This window comes from Lagenorhynchus albirostris, chromosome 4 (assembly GCF_949774975.1).
Source record: "Lagenorhynchus albirostris chromosome 4, mLagAlb1.1, whole genome shotgun sequence".
Taxonomy (NCBI): domain Eukaryota; kingdom Metazoa; phylum Chordata; class Mammalia; order Artiodactyla; family Delphinidae; genus Lagenorhynchus; species Lagenorhynchus albirostris.
In genome coordinates, this window is record NC_083098.1 from 95,689,030 (window position 1) to 95,715,320 (window position 26,291).

Sequence of the window (26,291 nt, forward strand, 5' to 3'; positions counted from 1 at the left end):
TTCCTTGCTGGATTCAGTTCTATCTACTCTCTTGAAAAACCGATCCAGTGATGTCTGAGTAGCTCTTTTTTTCTCATCGAAGATGACACGGTTGCACTGGATTGCATTCTGAACGGCTGCTGCAACCTTCGGGTACCATTCTACGTTTGGGTCCTGTGTCTCACAAACTAACAGTGCCTCCTCAAATAAAGAATATCCTCTTGCCGTTTCCTATGTCGTGAATCTCTTCGGCTTTTCAGTTATCTCTTCTTCCTCTTGTCTCTCTTCGTCCTTTCCCTGGGCCTCCAATTCCATCAGGTCTTCATTAGAAAGCTCCTCTTGTTGCACAGCAAGGAGTTCAATGAAGTTGTCCTTTTGCAGATCTAGCTTGAAATAAAGATACTGTACTACTGTACTCTATACAGTACTGTACAGTAAAGTACACAAAAGCACAACCACTTGTAGAGGATGCACGCGTGTGACAATGTATGCCAGACACGTGAACTAATTTACGTAATTGGACATGCGAAGGCACGTTCACATCTTTGAAAGTTCTCAGCCTGAAGGTTCATATGTAGGGGATTTACTGTATGTGTGAAATGTAGTAAAATGTATGGCTTTAGAATCAGACAGCTAGAGGTGAAACCCTAGCACTGCCATTTACAAGCTATATGATCTTCAGCAAGTTACTTAAGTGGTCTAAGACTCATTTTTCTCTTCTGTAAAATGATGATAATTATAAATTCTACTTCACAGGGTGGTTATAAAGACTACCTAATACAAGGTAATACCTAAAAGTGCTTACCACAGTGCTGGACATAAAATAAGCATTCAATCAATGTAAATTATCATCAACATAATATTAAGTAGTTATTAACACAATAATAGTTAAACAAAGTAGGCAGTTTTGAAGTGGGAAGAACTAACCTGGGCTAGAGTTACAAGTTTCATGTAATAACAGAACACAGAAAATTTTCTGCTATATTTGTTAAATAAAAATCTGACTAGGGCTTCCCTGGTGGCGCAGTGGTTGAGAGTCCGCCTGCCGATGCAGGGGACACGGGTTCGTGCCCCGTTCCGGGAAGATCCCACATGCCGCGGAGCAGCTGGGCCCGTGAGCCATGGCCGCTGAGCCTGCGCGTCCGGAGCCTGTGCTCCGCAACGGGAGAGGCCGCAGCGGTGAGAGGGCCGCGTACCGCAAAAAAAAAAAAACTGACTAAAATATTTGGAATGTTTACTAAAATAAGTAAAATGACATGAGCAAATTCCATGTATGATCTGTAAAGCTCACATGTCCACACTTCTATTAGTAATAAGAGTATGGATTTTTTTTTCAGTTCCAATTACTTAACAATAAATATTTCTACTTCACTTTTGCTTTCTTTACTTATCCATCGTGGGTTTTGCCAATGAAAAATGTAACAGAATGTGCTAAGTCCACTTTATTCTTCTGACTTATGTTAGGAAACACTTCTTCCCACTCCAGATGTGCCCTTCCACATGAAAAGAGCTCCCTCACCATAACATTCTTGGCCTCTCTCCAGGGCTTTACTCACTACACCACAGAAGAGGTTTAATGCCTTCTCCAACTTTTAAATTTTGGAAGACTAAGCTGAACACACTCACCAACGCTATTTAACTAGAAGGTTAAGTCTATTTAAGCCTAGAGTTCAGTTAAACAGCTTATTTTGCTCTTGCACTAAGCTATGTCCTCCTACCCAGTCTTTACCACAAATAAAAGTATAATTTTGATCCCCCATTTGCCTTTATATTTTATTTTATTTTCTCAATTTGTTCAGAACCCAAGTGAGGAAAAAGGTAGTATTATTGGGCTCCTTCAAATATCTCAACAAGTTATTCAAAATAAAATATTTATTTAACGTCTATTATGTAGGATATCAAAGATATGACAATGAATGAAATACTGTCCCTGCCAGCAAGTAAAAAGGCACTCTGTCTCATAGAACAATTTTCAGGAATGCATTATGCCACAAAAATAGCAATCATCAGTAATATCTCCTCAGATGAAAATCTAATATTTGGAATTATACACAGCAGATGCTTTTATTCTGCCCATATCAGAGACAAAGACACTGAAGTTACAAGCTTTAACAGGCAGAGAGATAAATCACCATGTCCATATTAGTCTAATCAACCCGTGGTATTTCTACTACATTTGGGGAATTTTGAAACCTTACTTGTCATGATAAATGTCTTTTCCTTTGGTGACTAGAACCAAAGGCATGATCACAATCAACTTTAGTTAACAGATAGCATTTTATATGTGATGTTATTTAAGAGGTCAAAAACCAACTCAGAAGATAGCAATAACCAAAGAAGCAAATACTAATTTTAAAAATGTGTCAGGCTTCCCTGGTGGCGCAATGGTTGAGAATCTGCCTGCCAATGCAGGGGACACAGGTTCAAGCCCTGGTCCAGGAAGATCCCACATGCCATGGAGCAACTAAGCCCGTGCACCACAGCTACTGAGCCTGCGCCCTAGAGCCCGTGAACCACAACTACTGAGCCCATGTGCTGCAACTACTGAAGTCCGCGCACCTAGAGCCCGTGCTCTGCGACAAGAGAAGCCACTGCAATGAGAAGTCTGCGCACCACAACGAAGAGTAGCCCCCCGATCACTACAACTAGAGAAAGCCCGCACGCAGCAATGAAGACCCAACGCAGCCAAAAATAAAATAATAAATAAATTTAAAAAACAAAAACGTGTGTCTAAGCACAAATCCACAAGCATTCATCTGAGTCTCTTTGTTTTACAGACAATTCTGGTAAACTGGGTTATCTCATTTCCCAGTTAACAGCAGATTAGAAGGAGCAAATTGGAAATGGGAGTGTGAGAAACTAGAGGATGCTAGAGACACATTGATAGCAGGAAAAGAAAAGAAAAAAAGACTTAAGAACTCTGTTAGATTATAAACTCCCTGAAGGCAGAAACTGTGTTCATTGTTCTATGCTATATTCCCAGTGCCTGGCATAGTGCTAGAAATAAATAACTGACAAATAATGGAACATTAAATAATAAACTACAAAAGCTAACATTTGGGATCTATATTTTTTGTAATAACAAATAGTTCTGTACACTTCAGAAGACTCTGAGAACAAATCCAGATAAATAAAAACATTAATGTTCTTAATAATGACACCAATTTTTTAAAAAAAGAGTTAATTGTGTTTAAAATGATCAGTTTACAAAGACAGAAGGATAATATCCAAAATGGCAACAATAAAAAGAACATTGGTAAGCTTAAATTATCCAAAATATTAACTTATGAGAAATATCATATTTCCTAATTACAATGGATAAATGAATTAGTATAAAAATGTTGGCAATAAAAAAACCCCACCTATTAATTCTCAGGCAAGACTGTAATTTTTAATAGTATTAACTTACTTGAAATGCCATTTAAATACTAATGAGAAATAATAACACTGAGTACACATAGCAATACTATATTCGTTACTTACAAAGCAAATACAGCTAAACATAAGAGTATCTCAAAATAGGTAGGAAAAACTCACACACTCAGTTCACTGTACACAGCATTCTGAAGTTTCTTCTCCCAACCTATTAAAAAAAAGGAGTAAAACATACAAACATATTAGTTTTAAAAATAAACATACATTATAATTAAATTTATCTCACAAAAACTTTATTACATTCATTTGTGAAAGAACTTTATCAACTTCCAGTTGCTGTGTAAAGTGTTATACTAAGGAATTATTTCTTATATATTTACCAATATCCCTTGGCTAACACTAAGTAGCAAAGTCATCAACATGATTTATTATTATAAAACTATGGCACCATTTTCTTAAGATGAGAAGAATATTTCCTTCTTCCACTGTTAAGGTACTCAATGAATGCCAAAATCTTGGGCTATCACACTACCAGAGCTATGAGAAATGTGCCAAGGGAAGGGAAAGAAACAGCCAGGCACTTGACAAAGATTACAAGTAATTCGTGACAATTAACTAGTCATTAAACTCCTAAACAAGAGAAGTAGATTATTATGAGGCACCATCAGTCAGATCAGTTCGCTTGGCTGCTAACTACTTGAACTTATACGGGCAAGTAAACCACTTAATATCTCAGTTCCCAGTGCAAGGGCTGCTAAACTGCTTGCTCTAAAAAAGTTGGGATTTTCTTCTGTTTTCTTTGAAAGGGTAGAAAAGAGGAGAGAAAAGAAACATGGGAGAGAAAAGAAGCAGAGAAGGAAAAAAGCCACAAATGAAAGGTAAAAGTCAAGTTACTTAACTATGGAGATTCTTAATACATTCAGGATGTATTTTGACCAGGAAGGTAAACAGTATTTAAAACTGATTAATGTAAAGCAGTCATTCCCACAGTGTTCCTGAATTTTTGCAGCATTTCTGCAGAAATATCTGAAAGTTCTAATTCTCCCCAAATAGAAACCTATCCCGTGACTGTTACACAATTTTGGATGAGTAATTGGCTGTGGATACAGTGTTCCCTCAAAATAAAGTATTTCCTTATTTTGCCTTAAAGAATCCGAGAAGGAAAAAAAAGCAACTTACAAACCTGATATTTTAAAGAATTCCTTAATATCTTCTTTTAGTGATTCAAGTTTAATCTCAGGTCTCTGAAGACTGGCCTAATTTTAGAAAGAAGAAGAAAAAGAAGAAAGGAGAAGACAGAGGTCAAAAGTAAGTCATTTGGGATGATATTTAATGCTAATGAAAGTTTTAAAAAGGAATGTCCAAATGTGCACACTATTAAAAACTCCACTTTGAGGTCAGAGCATCGGAGTATCTGGAATAGCTCATAAGAGAGAAGACTTTTTCACCCATTCTTGAAATAGAGGACCTGTGATAATATACTATAGTCTACTTAAAATATTAAATCTTGCAGCTTATGAATAGTTAACATCTTCACCTAAGCATTTTATTTTTATGAACATTTAACATCTATTTTTCTAATAGGAAAAATACTCAGATTTTATAAATTCATTCTCTTAATATTATACTTAGCATATATAGCACCTACATTCACCTAATAACCAAAAACTCTGTTGCATCCATATAACTGGAGCTTTGAACAGTGTCATCTTTGGATCGCTGCTCTGTAAACCTGCATTTGTTGTACATATTTATGGAAAATACATAAAACTACTCACTCACAAATGCTTATTAGTGTCTCTTTCATCTTCAATTGCATGATTTCTATTCTACTGGTTTTTCACACTGTAATTTTTACCAAAAATACTAATTTCTCCAACTTATAATGGCTTCAGTTACCTTTGAAGTGTTCACCTTTCATCACCTAGCTCTCTCTATCAAATTCTAGAAGCATATTTTTTAAGAAGGTTTTTCTATTAGGGTATCTCATAAGCATTTTAAATCTAAGAAATCAAAAACTGATCTTATCTTCCACTTACTACCTTTCTCCTCTTCTATTTTTAATCCTCATCCATGAAATTACCATTCACCAAATCTTCCAACTCAGAAACTTTCATTATTCTCAATTCTACTCTAATTCTTCTACGATTCAACCCCTTTCTGGGAAGATGGCATTGGTGGCAGTGCGATTTTTTTTTTAATCTTCCTGATCTCCACATAAAAACAGACGAAGCAACTAGAGAGCAAAACCAAAATTCCATGGAAAACATTTACAACAAAACTTGGTGATAAGATATTCCTCACAAACCTAAAATATAAGCAGTTGTGGACAAACCAACAGCCACATAACCTGTACGGTATTAGCATCTACACAGGAAAAAGCAGAGGAGTATCTGATAGATATGAAAAGAGAACCCCAAAATAGCCAGCAAGTGTTCACTGGAACATATGATGAGCTAATTTTAGAACAGGAGCTGACAATGGGAGGGGTTTTGTCTAATCCAATATAGCAGATGAGATCTGAAGACACTGGCAAAGCCTAGCACCTATGAATTCTTGAAACTGGCCAGCCAGGGCTCCCTTTCTCCCTTTCTGAGGAGAAAAACTTGATAGAGTAATAAAAATTGAGGATGACAGGGAACCAACTTATTACCTTGAAAACTGATAAATAAATGAAAAGGCATTTATCTAGCCTGCCTTTCCTACAGGAACTGTACCACTTGGTAACCAAATAATAGATAATGGGAAATGTCTCTTTATAAAAATATTCCAGCTAATAACTAAAACAGATGTGATATAATTAGAATATCACCGTTTTGCAATCCCTAATCAATTCTAGGCATTGAGCAGAAACAGCTATTAACTTTGCAAAATGACAACCAGCAATTATGTGCTTCTCAATGAAAGAAGACTCCAGTGCCAATAGTCGTGGTCACTGAGATGGCACCTGAGCCTGATCAAAGACTCTGGGTCCAACTGTCAACTTCTACGTCATACAAGCTGCACCATGAGTGTATAATCAGAAAAATCCAGGTTGTGAGAAATCCTAAAGGTCAAACGGCCAGTTCTTCAGCTGATCAATTGTAAGGGAGAAAAAAAAAGGAAGGAGAGAAAACCTGTAGATTTTAAAAGACTTAAAAGGTATATCAAATAATCTTTTTTTAGTTGGCAAAACTCAGAGCATCCAGGGATATACATTTGGTTAATGAAACTATCAAGAAATGCAGGAAAGTGATTACCATAAAAATCAAGTCCTCTGGGAGGGAGGGACTTGTGATTGGGTTGTGACAAATGGAGAGGTTTCTGGTGTGGCTGGCAACATTTCACTTTTTTACCAGGGTGGTTGTTTAAGGTCGTTCATCTTATAATAATTCATTACATTATAGATTTGTTTTGTGTAGCTTCTGTTTGTGTCTTACTTTACAACAAACAGGGCAAAAAAAGGAAAAAGAAAAATACATCCTCCCAATCTATTCCTTCTCTCCATTCTGAAGTCCCACTTTAGGGCTTCCCTGGTGGCGCAGTGGTTGAGAGTCCACCTGCCGATGCAGGGGACACGGGTTCGTGCCCCGGTCCGGGAAGATCCCGCATGCCGCGGAGTGGCTGGGCCCGTAAGCCATGGCCGCTGAGCCTGTGCATCCGGAGCCTGTGCTCCGCAACGGGAGAGGCCACAACGGTGAGAGGCCCGCGTACTGCAAAAAAATAAAATAAAATAAAATCCCCCGGGAGAGGCCTGCGTACCACAAAAAAAATAAAATAAAGTCCCACTTTATTAAGGCAACCTGATTTTTCTGTTTATAGGTCAAGGAGGAAGAAACATGGCCAGCTTCCCATCTGGTATGTGTACTTTCTTCTTGTTTTTAATTGGAGTATAGTTGATTTACAATGTTGTGTTAGTTTCAGGTGTACAACAAAGTGAATCAGTTATACATATACATATCTCCACTCTTTTTTAGATTATTTTCCCACATAGGCCATTAGAGAGTATTGAGTAGAGTTCCCTGTGCTATACGGTATGTCCTTATTAGTTATCTATTTTATATATAGTAGTGCAGCCACCTTATTTAAATTGCAACTACCCCCCACCTGGCATTTTCACACCACCTTACTCTACTTTCTCTTCTTTCTTAGCATTTATGCCTCTTAGTATACTGTATGATTTATTTACTATGTTTATTGGTATAGTATCTCCCTACACTAGAAGTGGTAAGCTCGACCTGGGCAGATATCTTTTTTTGTTGTTCTCCTTTGTATCCTAAGTGCCTAGAATAGTTACTTCCACATAGTAGATGCTGAATAAATGTTTATTGAATAAATGAACCAATTTCTCCCTTTTCCAATCCATATTCCAGCATTTTCTTCCTAAAACGTAAGTCTTTCTCGGCTGTGGATCTCCACAGCATATATAAGAAATCTAAACTTTTCAACAGCACACACTGGGACCGTCACAATGTAGACCAACTTATCTCTCCAAATTCATCAGCTGCTGCTCCACCAAGCCAACAACATCCTCTTTTTTCACACCTCCTCCCTGACGCCCTACACTCTAGCCACAGAGAGCTATAATCACTGATACCCCAAATATCAAATACTTTAGGGTTCCAGGCTTTTGTTCATATTGTTTCCTCAGATATAAGAGCTCCCTCGACACCTTGGCAAATACCTACTAGCTTCCACTTCCAGACATCCTTCAAATATCACCTCCTTTCCCAACTACCTCACCTGCTACCTGCAAAGATAGTACATGCTATTCCTCTGTGAGAGAACTTACCCAATTACACTGTAATTTTCAGCTCACCTATTTCTCTTTTTAACTCTTAAATTCAAAGGCAAGACCATGTCTTCATTTCTGCATCCCAAGTGTTACTTGTCATTAAATGTTGCTTGACAAAATTATATTGACCAAACCATGTTCTATCCTTTTCAACTAATTTCCCCTCAAATAAACAAGGAACTTTATAAAACTTATGTTTAACTGAAGAGACTGGTTTCCAGTCTGTAATTCCTAGGATTTTAAAAGCTGCAAAACCCTTCTTATTATTCAAGAGTATCAAGGCAAAAGGAAATAGGTTTTCTTTTTACTAAGTCTGTATTTGGAAATGACCCAGAGGTAGCAAAATTTAAAGAATATCAAGAGAAAAAAATGATTATTCCTCCTAAGCATTTTCAATACTTCAAGTTGCTAGATATCCTAGATATACATTTTTTTAATATAAATTTATTTATTTATTTATTGGCTGCGTTGGGTCTTCATTGCTGCGCGCGGGCTTTCTCTAGTTGTGGCAAGCAGGGGCTACTCTTCGTTGCAGTGCGCGGGCTTCTCATAGCAGTGGCTTCTCTTGTTGCAGAGCACAGGCTGAAGGCGCACGGGCTTCAGTAGCTGCAGCAGGCGGGCTCAGTAGTTGTGGCGCACGGGCTCTAGAGCACAGGCTCAGTAGTTGTGGCGCACGGGCTTAGTTGCTCCGCAGCATGTGGGATCTTCCCAGACCAGGGCTCAAACCCGTGTCCCCTGCATTGGCAGGCGGATTCTTAACCACTGCGCCACCAGGGAAGTCCTCCTAGATATACTTTTTGATATCAAAGGCAAATCAAAATTCATTAATCATCTAAGCTAATTGTAAGAATCTTGAGAAATTTGAGACTCAGAAGCAGGACAGTGACAGGAGGACAACGTGATAAGGCACAGCAATTCTCAAACATGTTTTAGCAGCATAATCGTTTCTTTCAAATGAAATCTGAACCCTATCAGAACCCAATTATATAAAACACGTTGAAAGTGATATTACTAGACAATGAAAACAATGAGTCTTTTCTCATTGACTAAGGTATGATTAACATTAAAAAGGCACAGCTTTATTCTGCTATGGTCTCAATACCTAATTTATTTTTGTATTTTGTTTTATTTGCTCAATAAAAAAAAAGATCCTGATTCACAGAGATAGGTGTTTACATTGTTAACAGCCCTCCTGGCAATCTCAGCACACTCCCAAACAAACTGCTGCAGGAAATCAAAAGAGAAGTATGCAGCTGGAATTTTTTATTTTGAAGACAAATCACTAAAAGTATTTATCACAAATACAAACATCAGAAAAGGGCTTCTGATACCTAGAACTGCTGAAACTATGCATCGCATAGTATTACTACCATGTGACGTGTTCTCACATCAGATGTTGTCCCATATCTCAGCAGTGCACCTGGATGGGGGCTCGTGTTGAGCAGATGCACCTTCACTCGGCCTGGCCCATGCCTGTCACTGTATACCCCCTGCAGTACTACCTCACTTGTACAACGTACCATGAGTGGACATGTGCAAGCCCAAATATTTGGAAAGACCAGTGCAGATTTACATCCTTCCTCACCAATGACACATTTCTAAGTGCCCAAATAAACATATGAAGAGATGAAATAAACAGGGTTTTGGTTTTTCTTCCTCTAAGATCTATGCAGAAACAAGTTAATGTGAAATCACAATAGTGGATTATGGAGTATATGATATAACAATGCATTTGAAAGAGTGTTGTTTCTTAATATAATGATTAAATTAAGTATTTTTAAGTGAATAGAATGTTTTCAGAATCCTTGGATATAACAGAGCATAGTTCTAAAACCACTTGGGGGGCTTCCCTGGTGGCGCATATCCAGTTTCGTTCTACTTCCACCAGAACAGGCTTAATCCAAAGCATTGCTCACTGGCAATCTTAAATTTCTAAACTTGGTGAGTAAAGGAAACTGGAGAAGCAAAGTGGCTGAAGTCGTGGTGGGGTCAAAAAAGCCAGGAGATAAACTGAGGCTAAATACTCATGAAGCACAAACCAAGGCAGAGGAAGGTTTACAAAAAGGGTTCCAAAAACCCTCTGATTCTCTCTAAAGATGTCCCATCCTCTCCACCTCTCATGATGCCACTGTGCCAATCCTGGGCTTCATCTTTCTGTGCCTGAAGAACCACAGAATTTCAGGGTTAGAAGGGACTACAGAGTTCTTCTAGGTCGACTAACCATATAATGACTGACTCTCTTCTCCAAGGGATTTTCTAGCTTAGAAACTCTCACTTAGAAACTCTAAGCTAGCTTTCCCCACCTTTAGTCAATTGCATCTTTGAACGATTCTGTTAGAAAATCCTTTATTATGAACTAAAATTGATTCCCCTTAGCATCTGCCACCACCATGTGTGGCCCCCCCCACCCCAAGATCACAGAAAATATGCTGAATCACTTTTCTGTGAGAGATCTTCAAATATTCGAATTTAACTACTGTGTCTTCCCTGAAAGCTTCTCAAGGTCACATACATTTCTAGGTTCTCCAAGATCTCTTCATATGACAGATTCTCCTTACCACCCTGGCCATCCTTGTCTGAGCAAAGTCCAGTCCAACTTTTCCTCTATTGTAGTAACTTCCTAACCTACCACTCTACTTCACTCATTCCACTAAACCACTGATTCTCAAACTTTTAAGTCTCAGGACCCTCACTCTTAAAAATTACTGAGGATCTGGGAGGACCTTCAAGATGGCAGAGGAGTAAGACGTGGAGATTACCTTCCTCCCCACAAATATATCAAAAATACATCTACATGGGGAAGAACCCCTAGAGAACACCTAACGCTGGCAGAAGACCTCAGACTTCCCAAAAGGCAAGAAACTCCCCACGTACCTGGCCGTGTGGCTTGGTGCTCAGGCCGGGTGCCAGGCCTGAGCCTCTGAGGTGGGAGAGAAAAGTTCAGGACACTGGACCACCAGAGACCTCCCGGCCCCACATAATATCAATCGACAAGAGCTCTTCCAGAGATCTCTGTCTCAACGCTAAGACCCAGCTCCACTCAGCGGCCACCAAGCTCCAGTGCTGGACCCCACATGCTAAACAACTAGCAAGACAGGAACAAACCAGCCCACAAGCAGAGAGGCTGCCTAAAATCATACTAAGTTCACAGATACCTCAAAACACATCACCAGATGCATTCCTTCCCACCAGAAAGACAAGATCCAGCCTCATCCACCAGAACACAAGCACCAGTCCCCTCCACCAGGAAGCCTACACAACCCACTGAAGCAAACTTACTCAATGGGGGCAGACACAAAACAACAGGAACTATGAACCTGCAGTCTTCAAAAAGGAGACCCCCAAACACAGTAAGTTAAGCAAAATGAGAAGACAGAGAAATACACAGCAGATGAAGGAGCAAGGTAAAAACCCACCAGATCAAACAAATGAAGAGGAAATAGGCAGTCTACCTGAAAAAGAATTCAGAGTAATGATAGTAAAGATGATCCAAAATCTGGGAAATAGAATGGAGAAAATACAAGAAACATTTAACAAGGACCTAGAAGAACTAAAGAGCAAACAAACAATGATGAACAACACAATAAATGAAATTAAAAATTCTCTAGAAGAAATCAATAGCAGAATAACTGACACAGAAGAACGGATAAGTGACCTGGAAGATAAAATAGTGGAAATAACTACCGCAGAGCACAATAAAGAAAAAAGAAAGAAAAGAATTGAAGACAGTCTCAGGGACCTCTGGAACAACATTAAATGCACCAACATTCGAACTATAGGGCTCCCAGAAGAAGAAAAGAAAAAGACTGAGAAAATATTTGAAGAGATTATAGCTAAAAACTTCCCTAATATGGGAAAGGAAATAGTCAAGTCCAGGAAGCAGAGAGAGTCCCATACATGATAAACCCAAGGAGAAACACGCCAAGACACATATTAATCAATCTATCAAACTTAAATACAAAGAAAAAATATTAAAATCAGCAAGGGAAAAGCAACAAATAGCATACAAGGGAATCCCCATAAGGTTAACAGTTTCTCTTTCGGCAGAAACTCAGCAAGCCAAATGGGAGTGGCAGGACATATTTAAAGTGATGAAAGGGGAAAAACTACAACCAAGATTACTCTACCCAGCAAGGATCTCATTCAGATTTGACAGAGAATTAAAACCTTTACAGACAAGCAAAAGCTAAAATAATTCAGCACCACCAAACCAGCTTTACAATAAATGCTAAAGGAACTTCTCTAGGCAGGAAACACAAGAGAAGGAAAACACCTACAATAACAAACCGAAAACAATTAAGAAATCGGTAACAGGAACATACATATTAATAATTACTTTAAATGTAAATGGATTAAATGCTCCAACCAAAAGACACAGACTGGCTGAATGGATACAAAAGCAAGACCCATATATATGCTGTCTACAAGAGACCCACTTCAGACCTAGGGACACATACAGACTGAAAGTGAGGGGATGGAAAAAGGTATTTCACACAAAAGGAAATCAAAAGAAAGCTGGAGTAGCAATTCTCATATCAGACAAAATAGACTTTAAAATAAAGAATATGACAAGAGACCAAGAAGGACACTACATAATGATCAAGGGATCAATCCAAGAAGAAGACGTAACAATTGTAAATATTTAGGCAATCAACAAAGGAGCACTTCAATACATAAGGCAAATGCAAACAGCCATAAAAGAGGGAATTGACAGTAACACAATAATAGTAGGGGAGTTTAACACTTCACTTTCTCTGATGACCAGATCATCCAAAATGAAAATAAATAAGGAAACACAAGCTTTACATGACACATTAAACAGGATGCACTTAATTGTTATTTATAGGACATTCCATCCAAAAACAACAGAATACACATTCTTCTCAAGTGCTCATGGAAGATTCCCCAGGATAGATCATATCTTCGGTCACAAATCAAGCCTTGGTAAATTTAAGAAAACTGAAATCATATCAAGTATCTTTTCCGACCACAACACTATGAGACTAGATATCAATTACAGGGAAAACACTGTAAAAAATACAAACACATGGAGGCTGAACAATAAGCTACTAAATAATCAAGAGATCACTGAAGAAATCAAAGAGGAAATCAAAACATACCTAGAAACAAATGACAATGAAAACACGACGACCCAAAACCCATGGGATGCAGCAAAAACTGTTCTAAGAGGGAAGTTTATAGCAATACAATCCTATCTCAAGAAACAAGAAACATCTCAAATAAACAACCTAATCCTACACCTAAAGCAATAAGAGAAAGAAGAACAAAAAAACCCCAAAGTTAGCAGAAGGAAAGAAATCATAAAGATTGATCAGGAATCAATGAAAATGAAATGAAGAAAACAATAGCAAAGATCAAAAAACTAAAAGCTGGTTCTTTGAGAAGATAAACAAAATTGATAAACCATTAGCCAGACTCATTAAGAAAAAAAGGGAGAAGACTCAAATCAACAAAATTAGAAATGATAAATGAGAAGTAACAACTGACACTGCAGAAATAAAAAGGATCATGAGAGATTACTACAAGCAAATATATGTCAATAAAATGGACAACCTGGAAGAAATGGACAAATTCTTAGAAAAGCACAACCGTCTGAGACTGAACCAGCAAGAAATAGAAAATATAAACAGACCAATCACAAGCACTGGAAGTGAAACTGTGATTTAAAATCTTCCAACGAACAAAAGCCCAGGATCAGATGGATTCACTGGTGAATTCTATCAAACATTTAGAGAAGAGCTAACACCTATCCCTCTCACACTCTTCCAGAATATAGCAGAAGGAGGAACATTCCCAAACTTATTCTATGAGACCACCATCACTCTGATACCAAAATCAGACAAAGGTGTTACAAAAAAAGAAAACTACAGGCCAATGTCACTAATGGACATAGATGTAAAAATCCTCAACGAAATACTAGCAAAAGAATCCTGCAGCACATTAAAAGTATCACACACCATGATGAAGTGCAGTTTTTCCCACGAATGCAAGGATTCTTCAATTTACTCAAATCAGTCAATGTGATACACCATGTTAACAAACTGAAGGATAAAACCCATATGATCATCTCAATAGATGCAGAAAAAGCTTTCGAAAAAATTCAGCACCATTTATGATAAAAACTCTCCAGAAAGTAGGCATAGAAGGAACTTACCTCAAAATAATAAAGGCCATATATGACAATCCCACAGCCAACATCATTCTCAATGGTGAAAAACTGAAACCATTTCCACTTAGATCAGGAACAAGACAAGGTTGCCCACTCTCACTGCATTTATTCAACATAGTTTTGGAAGTTTTAGCCACAGCAATCAGAAAAGAAAAAGAAATAAAAGGAATCCAAATCAGAAGAGAAGAAGTAACACTGTCACTGTTTGCAGATGACACGATACTATACATAGAGAATCCTAAAGATGCTACCAGAAAACTAGCAGAGCTAATCAATGAATTTGGTAAAGCAGTAGGATACAAAATTAACGCATAGAAATCTCTTGCATTCCTGTACATTAATAATGAAAAATCCGAAAGAGAAATTAAGGAAACACTCCCAGTTACCACTGCAACAAAAAGAATAAAATACCTAGGAATAAACCTATCTAAAGAGACAAAAGACCTGGATGAAGAAAACTATAACACACTGATGAAAGAAATTAAAGATGATACAAACATTTGGAGAGATATACCATGTTCTTGGATTGGAAGAATTAACATTTGAAAATGATTATACTACCTAAAGCAATCCACAAATTCAATGCAATCCCTGTCAAACTACCAGTGGCATTTTTCACAGAACTAGAGCAAAAAATTTCACAATTTGTATGGAAATACAAAGACCCCTAATAGCCTAAGGAATCTTGAGAAAGAAAAACAGAGCTGGAGGAATCAGGCTCCCTGACATTGGACTATACTACAAAGCTATAGTAATCAAGACAGCATGGTACTTGCACAAAAATGGAAATAAAGATCAATGGAACAAGATAGAAATCCTAGAGATAAACCCATGCACATATGGTCACCTTATCTTTGATAAAGGAGGCAAGAACATACAATGGAGAAAAGACAGCCTATTCAATAAGTGGTGCTGGGAAAACTGGACAGCTACACATAAAAGAATGAAATTAGAACACTCCCTAACACCATATACAAAAATAAACTCAAAATGGATTAAAGACCTAAATGTAAGGCCAGACACTATAAAACTCTTAGAGGAAAACATAGCCAGAATACTGTATGGCAAATCACAGCAAGATCCTTTTTGACCCACCTCCTAGAGAAACGGAAATAAAAACAAACAAATGGGACCTAATGAAACTTAAAAGCTTTGGCACAGCAAAGGAAACCATAAACAAGATGAAAAGACAACCCTCAGAATGGGAGAAAATATTTGCAAATGAAGCAAATGACAAAGGATTAATCTCCAAAATATACAAGCAGCTCATGCAGCTCAATATCAAAAAAACAAACAATCCAATCCAAAAATGGGCAGAAGACCTAAACAGACATTTCTCCAAAGAAGATATACAGATTTGCAACAAACACATGAAAGGATGCTCAACATCACTAATCATTAGAGAAATGCAAATCAAAACTACAATGAGGTATCACCTCACACAGGTCAGAATGGCCATCATCAAAAAATCTACAAACAATACATGCTGGAGCGGGTGTGGAGAAAAGGGAACCCTCTTGCACTGTTGGTGGGAATGTAAAGTGAACAGTATGGAGGTTCCTTAAAAATCTAAAAATAGAACTATCATATGACCCAGCAATCCCACTACTGGGCATATACCCTAAGAAAACCATAATTCAAAAAGAGTCATGTACCACAATGTTCATTGCAGCACTATTTACAATAGCCCAGAGATGGAAACAACCTAAGTGTCTGTTGACAGATGAATGGATAAAGAAGATGTGGCACATATATACAATGGAATATTACTCAGCCATAAAAAGAAACGAAATTGAGTTATTTGTAGTGAGGTGGATGGACCTAGAGTCTGTCATACAGAGTGAAGTAAGTCAGAAAGAGAAAAACAAATACCGTATGCTAACACATATATATATAAACTTAAAAAAAAAAAAGTGGTTCTGAAGAACCTAGGGGCAGGACAGGAATAAAGTTGCAGATGTAGAGAATGGACTTGAGGAGACAGGGAGGATGAAGGGTAAGCTGAGACGAAGTGAGAGAGTGGCATTGACATATATACACTGACAAATGTAAAACAGATAGCTAGTGGGAAGCAGCTCATAGCACAGGGAGATCAGCTCGGTGCTTTGTGACCACCTAGAGGGGGTGGGATAGGGAGGGTGAGAGGGAGGTGCCAGAGGGAGGTGATATGGGGATACATATATACGTATAGCTGATTCACTTTGTTATACAGCAGCAACTAACACAACAATGTAAAGCAATTATACTCCAATAAAGTTGCTAAAAATAAAAATTACTGAGGATCCAAGATTACTTTTGTTTATGTAGATTGGATCTACTGATATTTACAGTATTAGAAACTAATACAGAAAAATGAAACCTACTTGTTTATTAGTATGGAAGTTCCTCAAAAAATTAAAAATTGAATTTCCATATGGTCCAACAATTCCAAATCTACATATATACTCAAAAGAACTGAAAGCAGGGACTTGAACAGATATTTGTACACTCATGCTCAAAGCAGCATTATTCATAATAGTTAAACAACCCAAGTGTCCACAGATAAATGAATAGATAAAGAAAATGTAGTACATATAATGGAATACTCTTCAGCCTTAAAAAAGGAAGATAATTCTGACACATCTACAACATGGATAAACCTTGAGGACATTATGCTAAGCAAAGTAAGCCAGTCAGAAAAAGACAAATACTGTATGATTCCACTTATATGAGCTACCTAGAATAGTCAAATTCATAGAGACAGAAAGTAAAATGGTAATAGCCAGGGACTGTGAGGAGGAAGGGATGGGAAGTTAGTGTTTAACAGGTACAGAGTTTCAGCTTGGGATGATGAAAAAGTTCTGGAGATGGATGGTGATAATGGTTGCACAGTAATGTGAATGTACTTAATGTCACTGAACTGTACAGTTAAAAATGGTTAAAATCTAAATTTTATGTTTGTTTTACCACAATAAAAATATTTTTTGGGACTTCCCTGGTGGTCCAGTAGTTAAGACTCTGCACTATCAATGTAGGGGGTCTGGGTTCAATCCCTGGTCAGGGAACTAAGATCCCACATACCCCAACTAAGCCCATGCACTGCAACTAGAGAAGCCCGCGCATTGCAACAAAGGGCCCGCACAGCCAAAAAAAAAAAAAAAAAAATTTGTCAATTCATCTTAAAATAACAATGTAAATCCATTGTATATTAACCTAAATATTTTTATTTAAAAGGACTGTATTTTCAGAAACAAAAATTAGTGAGAAAGAGGCACTGTTTTACATTTTTGCAAATGTCTTTGATGTTTGGATAGTAAAAGACAACTGGAGTCTTCAATCTGCTGTGATACTTCATCTATGGCACTATGTTGTCTTGATTGATGTATATGAAAGTCAGTGTCACACAGATATGCAACTGGAAAAGGGAAGGATATTTTAATATCCTTTTCAGATACTGTGGATATTCTCCTTTGATAGTACACTAAATTTGACAAGTAGTAGTTTCCTAAAGATTAGTTGCAATGTGGAATCTGAACATCAATAAACTTTTCAGACTTTATTAGAAAAACATGTGGCAATCTGCCTTGCACTTTGAATCAATCTTCTACCTACACATGATTTTGTAACATTATGTACTGATCATTTCAAATATATTAACTAAGTGATGCAGTGGACACATTTCATTAAACAATATCAAAAAGTAACATTTGTTAATATCACCATCAATATCATCAGAAAAGTCTTTAAGTATTAAGTAGCCATCAAAGTCACAGTGATAATACAAGTTTTCCAGAATCTGGTTTTTATTTAAAGCTTGGATTTTATCACTGGCAACACATAACAGTTTTCCTTGAAGTGACAGGCTCACTTTGCTCATTTTTAAAGAAAATATCTTCCAAATATCCAAGTCTGAATAACAGTTTGTCAACAGTTTACTCTTACAAGTAAAGATGTTTCATTAAAAAAAAAAAAAAAAAAGCAGTTCAGCTTGTACCTTAGTTAATTAGTTAATCACTAGAGTGGTTTTCCTCTAGATAATCATCTTATTTCAATATATAGCAGTAGTGCCTTATGCATAATTTCCATTTCCTCAAACAGGATATTTAAAAAATGTATATTCAAGAAATGAAATTTAATAAAATAATTGTTTACTGTTTGATCAAGTACACTGAAATTAAACTTTTTTTTTTTAACTGTGAATGTATATCAGTGAAGAATACAATGACTACTAGTACAGTTTGGTACTAGTTCCCCGATTTAAACCCATCACCATTGCTTTTGTACCATCAGTGCAAATGTCAGCACAGTGAATTTTTTTAAAAAAGGCCTTTGTATTTTACAATATAGTTTTGACCTGAAAGGGTCTTAGGGACCACCACAGGTCCACAGACCATACTTTGAGAACCACTGCACTGGACTATAGGTTTCTAGAGGACTTGTCTTTCATCTCTATACCAAAACAATACTTATCACATAGTAAGTACTTCATAAACATGTTTTCAATGAATGCATTACACTAAAGATTCCTTAGGCCTACACCTGCAAAACCCCATGGAACGGGAATTCCCTGGTGGTCCAGGGGTTAGGACTTGGCGCTTTCACTGCTGTGGCCCAGGTTCAACTCCTTGTTGGGGAACTAAGATCCCGCAAGCTGCGTGGCACAGCAAAAAACAACAACAACAAAACCAAACAGGAGGAAAAAAAGGTTACAAATAAAAGTGCATAAAACAAAACCATGGGGAACACGATGAATAAGACATTGTCCTTGTATTTGGAATTTTTAGTCCAGAAAGGAAGATAGCTATAAGAAAATATGTTACAACAGAGGTATCATCCACAGAGAAAGGAACAATTAACTCTAATTGAAGAAACTGGAAAAGGGGAGCAAAGGCATAGAGGTTGAGAGGACAGACTGAGCAGAGGCATAGGAATGTTCTTGTGCACCAACAGTTTGTAGAGTAGTCAAAGTTCCAATAGAACGTAGGAAGAAATAAAGTGTTGGATGAAGGGGGAACACTCTCTGGATTCCTATCTATCCTGCTCACCAGTGCCTGACTAGTGTCCCAAAAAGCCACCTTTATGTCTTCACCCTCCTCAAAATACCTCAATGACCACTTCACTGCCTATAAAATAAAGACAAACCCATTCTAGCATTTACAAGCCTCTAAAAATCTTGTCCCACCCAGTTTATATAATCTCATCTCTCTAGAAGTACCCTACAACAGAAACCTTCTGCTTAGCCTTCTCACTGTTCCTACATTGGGAATTCACTCCCATCTTCCCACCTTGAGTGCCATCCAAGCCTTCTCCAATCCCAGGGGTCTCCTTTTAGTATAGTTATACCCTAGTATATGCCTCTTCATTTGCATTCTTATTTCAATAATTAACTGAACACGTCCTACATGCCAGTTCCTCAGTATAAAAAGAAAACCAACACATAGTCCTTCCTCACTCTTGTGGAACTCAAAACGTATTTAGTGAGGTAAACAAAAAGCTAAGGGAGAAGGAAAAAAAAAAAAAAGGAAATAGTGCCCTTTCCCACATCAAACGCAAACATTCTTGTCATTAACGTAACTGTTTTGTACTTCGTCGGCTTTTTCTCAAGAGCCCATCACCACCACAGAAAAGAGGCTCAATTAAAATATGTTGAATTTGGTACCCCCTTTTCTTCCTAATACTTTTGGTTCTTTCTAAAACTGTAAACCAGATTTGTTTCTGTAAGGCCCGTAGTTCCAGTGGACGTGCATTGTAGCCAAGAATGAGTTTTAGTTTCAAATTGGAAATTTTGGCTCTGTGCAAGCTGACCATGCCTTAATACTGAATCTGTATTGTATAATTCAAACTCTGCTCTGGTTTCTCTCACCTGAGGATGGATCCTTCACTGGCTTTCTTTTGCTGATGTCCCCAAGCTGACCCCCTTCCTTGCCAGCACTGACTGTCTTATGCCCCTTACTCTACATCTTTACTTCTTAGCCTCCTTTCATAATATATTGTACTTTTCCTTCTCATTTCAACTTGGCCTTACCTAATTCAAGAACCCTACATGACCTCTAAGCAACTCAGTACTGAAATAAAACATGAAGAGATGTACTAACTTACACAAAACAGATTCACATTTTAATAGTTATCTAATCCCTCAAGTACCTAAATTCTATGGAGACAAGAGGTTCCTTATTTTGAAATCCTGTATACCATGATTCATTTCTCCACTGTCTTACTTTCCAAGATGAAAGGACATGACAGTAGCCAAGGTAGATATTGGTAAGGATGATACCACTCCCTGGCTCACATCAAACACAATCAGAGTCACTGAATTGTTAATTTATATAATAAATGCAGTAGTTCAATATGGAACTTCCCCTAGTATATACCAATCCCACCCTAGAGAGAAAAAAAAGACAGAAGATAATAAGCTCTAATCATGGCACAGGACTTTATATATGTTCTATCCATCCATGCCTTACAGAAAATGTATCTAATTAAAATCTATTTAATTAAATCTATTTAATTTTCATTTCCCTAAAATAATAAATAAATGTCAGTTTCTTCTCTCATTTGTACGATCTCTAAACTCTCTCTATATGGTACATATTTCTAATAATGATGTATAACAAACGATATTTGAGATACAATTTCATAAGTTTTTTAGTAAGGGACACCAGCATTAAGATGCTATGGGGTTCTAGACTCATGACAACATCCTATCAGTTATATTATTCCTTCTCTCTCCAAAGCTTATCTTCTTTCAGATTCCTTCCTTTCACAATTCTATTATTTATAATAACAATCTGAGCAACAAGACTTATTAAGCACTTAATGGAATGGAAATAACATTTGAGGTTTTACACAACATCCATTTTAAACACAAATAATGCATGATACAAAATAACAATGTTGATCTGGTGCTAGAGATCAAATTTGGAATTAGGCTATCACTCTAATGTCTAGAGGATGAGTGAACAAATTCAATTTTAAGATGTAGGTTGACTTCATAATTTAGGAAAACTCAGAAATCAAAAACCATAAGCTTTTTCTAGAAACACAAAATTCCATGTTATTATACCAAGATCTTAAATAATTAAACTTCAATATATAAAAGGATACATTAAAATAAAGCCAATGTTTAATACTAAAAGAGAAGCACTAGTGGCAAGGGAAAAATCTGAAAATCATTTATATTTGTCTTTGAAGTATTCGGTGTGATTTTTATTTTTCTAATTAAGTTGGGCCAACACTGCTGTAGCACATTCTGAATATTCTCAGATAAAATGAAGGCAGTACAGAAAATGCTCGTGGCAGGAAAATGCCCTCCTGATTACATTTTTAAAGGCGTGTAACAAATAAACAGCCAGTTGTTTAAATGTATATTATCAGGGCTGATTGTAAAGTTGCCTTTTAAGAGTTAACTGATTTCTATTAAATGTCTGAGCTATTGGATATAAACTAACGCAAAATCGTTATCACTTATTTTTTCAAGCCCAAGACTACATTACTTTTAAAGGATTTATAATTATATTCTTTTAAAGTATGAATCTATAATGTTATAGATCTCTTATTTTATCTTAAGAATCAGCCAAATACATGTTTTTGAGTTTCCCATGTAACCATCTCCTTACCCTCCTTTATCTTTCCTCCTTGCTCTACTTTTTATTACCTCAAGGCAATTAACTGCCTGATGTTACATAGATACATAATCCTTTACAGGAAATTCCAAAACCTGAAAAGCTTTGAAAACCAAAGTTTTTTCATAACTGAATTAGTGGCAAAAATCTGTCCTGACTTGAACTCATTTGGTAGCAAAATCTGATCTGACCTGAATAGACATGAGACTATTTATAGTCCTTATTTATCACACTTAGTGTAAAAATTCATACATTTTGCTACATTAATATTAATGTGTATAATTACAAGGTGCTGTAAGACAATGGTAAGCATATTAAATAACATACAAATATGCATGAATTACCTTTCTAAAATTTGAAAAATGTGAATTCCAAAACATATCTTCCCCCAGGTTTTGGATAAGGGATTATGGACCTGTATTTATTTGTAATACTATCATCTTGCCATTCGGGCAGAACTTTATCTTATTCATTGTTTTATCCCCTGGGCCTAGAATTGTGCCTGACACATAGTAAACACTCAATAAATATTTGTTGAATAATCAAAATAAAGAATCACATTGAATTAATAGAAGTGGAGTCCAAAACAGAAAGGAACAAGAATATGTCTTCAGGGCAGTAATCTCCAAATGAAGTTATAATTTATATAGGTCATGAATCTCTTATTTGCAATTGTGAAATACAAAAATCTTCAAAAACAGTTTTGTCATTACTGCTTATTTTCTGAAACTTCAGACTTTCTTACAAAATTGAGAAACAGCTATTGACTTATTAGATCCCAAATTAGAATAAAAAGAAATATTTAAAGGAAAAACATGTTTAAAGAAAAGCAGAGTGCCACAGCAGACTTTGAATTCCTTAAGGTAAAGATGCTTTTTGTATTATTTTATCATTTAGTAAAGTAACTGGCACATAGTAGGTACTCAATATATACTGTTAGAATGAACATTAAAAAAGAAGAATTGGGATTTTTTCCATTTAATAAAGACATGTTGAGCACCCTTCTCAGGCCAGTCATTATGCTAGGTGTAAAAAAGAGCAGGGCAAGAGACACAGTCTTTTCTTGCCTTCATGAAACAGACTTTAGCGGGGAAGGCAGATGTTTAAATACTACAAAAAATAAAGTTCCAGGTACTATGGACCACAAAAAAAGAAGTACCTAAACTAAACTGTAGGTTATGGAAGATCTATAAATCTTATACAGCTATGGCTGAAGAGTAGAGTGTGAAGAACAGTGCCACCAAGCTTTGCAGGCCTAATCAAGGACTCTGTACATTTTTCCAAGGGCAATGAAAAGCATTGAGGGGTTTTAGAAAAAGGAGTGATATTCCATTTGGACTTTTAACTCAGACTTCTATTTACTGAGTACTTACTATGTGCCTGGCATATTATCTTGTTCAGTCCTCACAAAATAGGCTTTATGTTTCCAAGTTGTATGTAGGAGCTGGTGGTCGATCAGCATCCCTATGTAGAACAACTAGTAGAACCAACCAAACAAACAAAAATCCAAATATCTGAAGACAGAAAAGAGTTGTTGAGAGAACAAGAACTAGAGAAACAGAAAGAGAAAAAATCTTGAGAGACGAACTGGCTTCTGTAGCAACATTTTCCCTGGGATCATTATTCTGAGCATGAACAGAAGGCTGAGAATCAGGACAAACCCAGTACAAAGCCTGGTGGAGGGCTACCAAGGTTGGACAGAGAAATAAGCAGAGGTGTTGCAGAGACTTGGAGATCTTAAGCACATGGCCAGTTTTCTCAAGAAACATTTTGAATACTAGAACTCTGTGGGATAGAAGGTTACAAACCTAAGCATAAAACCTGTGAAAAAGTTTTTTAGCAGTCTGACAAGAAAAAGGTTAGAGTCTGGGACCCAAAGGGCAAAGACCCTTAGAGTATATCAAATTCTTAGCTGAAAACTTGTGAGAGCCAGGAAAGAACCAGAGGAAAATTGAGCCTGAAAGTAAAACTCAGCCTCAAACCAGCACACTCCCTAACTGGATTAAGGGAATCAGTCACAGGACTATCTGCCCAGTGGAGGGGAGAGTGAACCCTCAAGGAAGGAGGCATTACAGTTTTTTGGACACAATGTCTGGCAACAAATAAAAGTTACTAGGCATGCCAGCAGACAAAATCAGATGAATAAAAGATAAGAGAAAATAACACCATAGACAGAGATCCACATATGATCCAGACTTTGGTGTTAACTGACAAAGACTTTAAAACAATTGAGTTATATTTTTTTAAAAGAGAAAAACTGGACAAAGTAGATGAAAAGCAGGTAATTTTACCTGAGAACTGGAATCAATAAAAGAGAACCATTTGGAAATTTTAGAATTGAAAAACACACTAAATGTAAATAAGAATTCATTAGATGGATTTACCAAGAGATATAAAATAGCATAAAACAGGATTGGTGAATTGAAAGAAGGCCAAAAGAAAATTTCCAAACTGAAGCACAGAGGGAAAAAAATAATGTAAAGTAAAGAAAAAGAGTACTAGAGATAAGTAAGACTCAGTGAAAAATCTAATAGGCGTACAAATTGGAGTCTCAGAAAGAGAGGAGAGAAAAATGTGGCAGAACAAATATTCAAACAGATAATGACCAAGAATTTTTCAAAACTGGAGAAAGATATCAACCCCAGATTTAAGAAGCCCCACAAACTCAAACCAGAATAAATTAAATGATAATAATAATGCAAACAACAATAATAACACACCAAGGCACATCTTAACAAGACTGCTGAAAATCAAAGATAGAAAATGTTGAAACAGCCAGAGTGAAGGTGAGGGACATACATTCAGTGGATAACAAAAAGCCTGATGACTGACTTTACAACAGAAAACAAAGAGGCCAGAAAGCAATGAAATGTCTCAACAGGCTGACAAAAAAATTACTGACAACTCTGAAATGTATGCACAGAAAAAAAAAAGCCTTCAAAAATAAAGACATCATCAGACAAGTAAAACTGAGCAGCTTGTCACCCAGAAACTTGCACTGAAACAAATACTAAAAAGAGTTGTTATAGCAGAAGAAAAATAATCCCAGGGTAAATACAGAAAAGTAGGAGGGAATAATGAGAAACAAAAAGGATAAAAATTGGTTAAAAATGAGTAAATATTACTTTTTTTCTTTCTTAAGATAGTCTTAACTTTCCCATTCAGGCAGTTCAGCTACAAATCAGAAACAATCAGAATCGAGGTCAGAGGATTTCAACTCCTTTCTGAAAAATCACATAATGAATGCATTGATGTCGGCAATACCATTAAAAATACTAAAATGCAAAACCAAAAAAAACCAAAAATAAACCCCAGCAAATATTGTCTAAATACTTATGCTACAAAAGAATAATAGCAATGTCCTGTGGAATTTAAAATAAAATGCATAACAAAAATAACACAAAGGAAAGAGGTGTAAATAAGTAAAGTGTTCTAAGTTCTAGCATTACATTACAGGGAAAGAGTAAAAAAAAAAAAATTAGTTTATTCAAGACTACAATTAATCAAGAATAAATGCTGCAACCTCTAGGGTAGCCACATAAATAACAGTAAAATAATGTGTAACTATCACATTAATGGAGACGAAAATAGAACAACAAAAATATCTGAATAAAATCTGAATAATCCAAAAGAATACAAGAAAAGAGAGAAAGCAGAATGTGAAGCAAATTAAAAAACCAAATATTAAGACCAGAAATATAAAACCAAATATATCAGTAAATTCATTAAATGTAAATATACTAAATAATAAAATAAAAAGATTTGTCAGCCTGGATTTAAAAAACAACTATACAAGGACGCTGATGCAGAAAGGGTGAAAATAAAAGTATGGAAAAAGTCATACCATGCAACCACTAACCAAAAAGAGCTGTTGTGGCTATGCTAACATTGGACAAAACAGACTTTAAGGCAAGAAACTTATTAGAGATAAAGAAGGACATTTCATAAAGATTAAGGGGTTAATCCACCAGGAAGCTATCACAATATAAAGCTATATACAACCAATGAAATAGCCTTAAAATTAAAATAAATTTAAAAATTTAGAGAATTAAAAGAAATAGACAAATATACAAGCATGATGGGAGATTTAAACATATATCTTTGAATAGCTGGTAACAAACAGAAAAAAATCCAATAAGATTATAGAAAAGCTGAACAGCATAACTGACACCTGGACTTCAGTGACATATATAGCCAACCTGACCCAACAGTGACAGATACACATTATTTACAAGTGCATGTGGAACACACAGCAAAATTGACTACATACTAGATTGTAAAGCAAGCCTCAACAAATTTTAAAATATTTAATCAGTCAGAAAATGTTCTCTGACAACACTGATATTAAGCTGGAAATCAATAACATTGACAT

The 26,291-nt window shown here is 36.4% G+C and overlaps 1 protein-coding gene across 1 annotated transcript in view; it reads right to left on the reverse strand.

Moving 5' to 3' along the window:
• The window catches only part of TBC1D19 (TBC1 domain family member 19), a 153,552-nt gene that overhangs the window by 116,744 nt on the left and 10,517 nt on the right, over positions 1–26,291 (reverse strand). Inside the window, exons 2-3 of the mRNA XM_060147328.1 lie at positions 4,538–4,610; positions 3,517–3,562 (exon numbers count right to left, since the gene is read on the reverse strand). Coding sequence (XP_060003311.1) covers positions 3,517–3,562; positions 4,538–4,610 — 119 coding nt within the window. The remainder of the gene's footprint in view (positions 1–3,516; positions 3,563–4,537; positions 4,611–26,291) is intronic.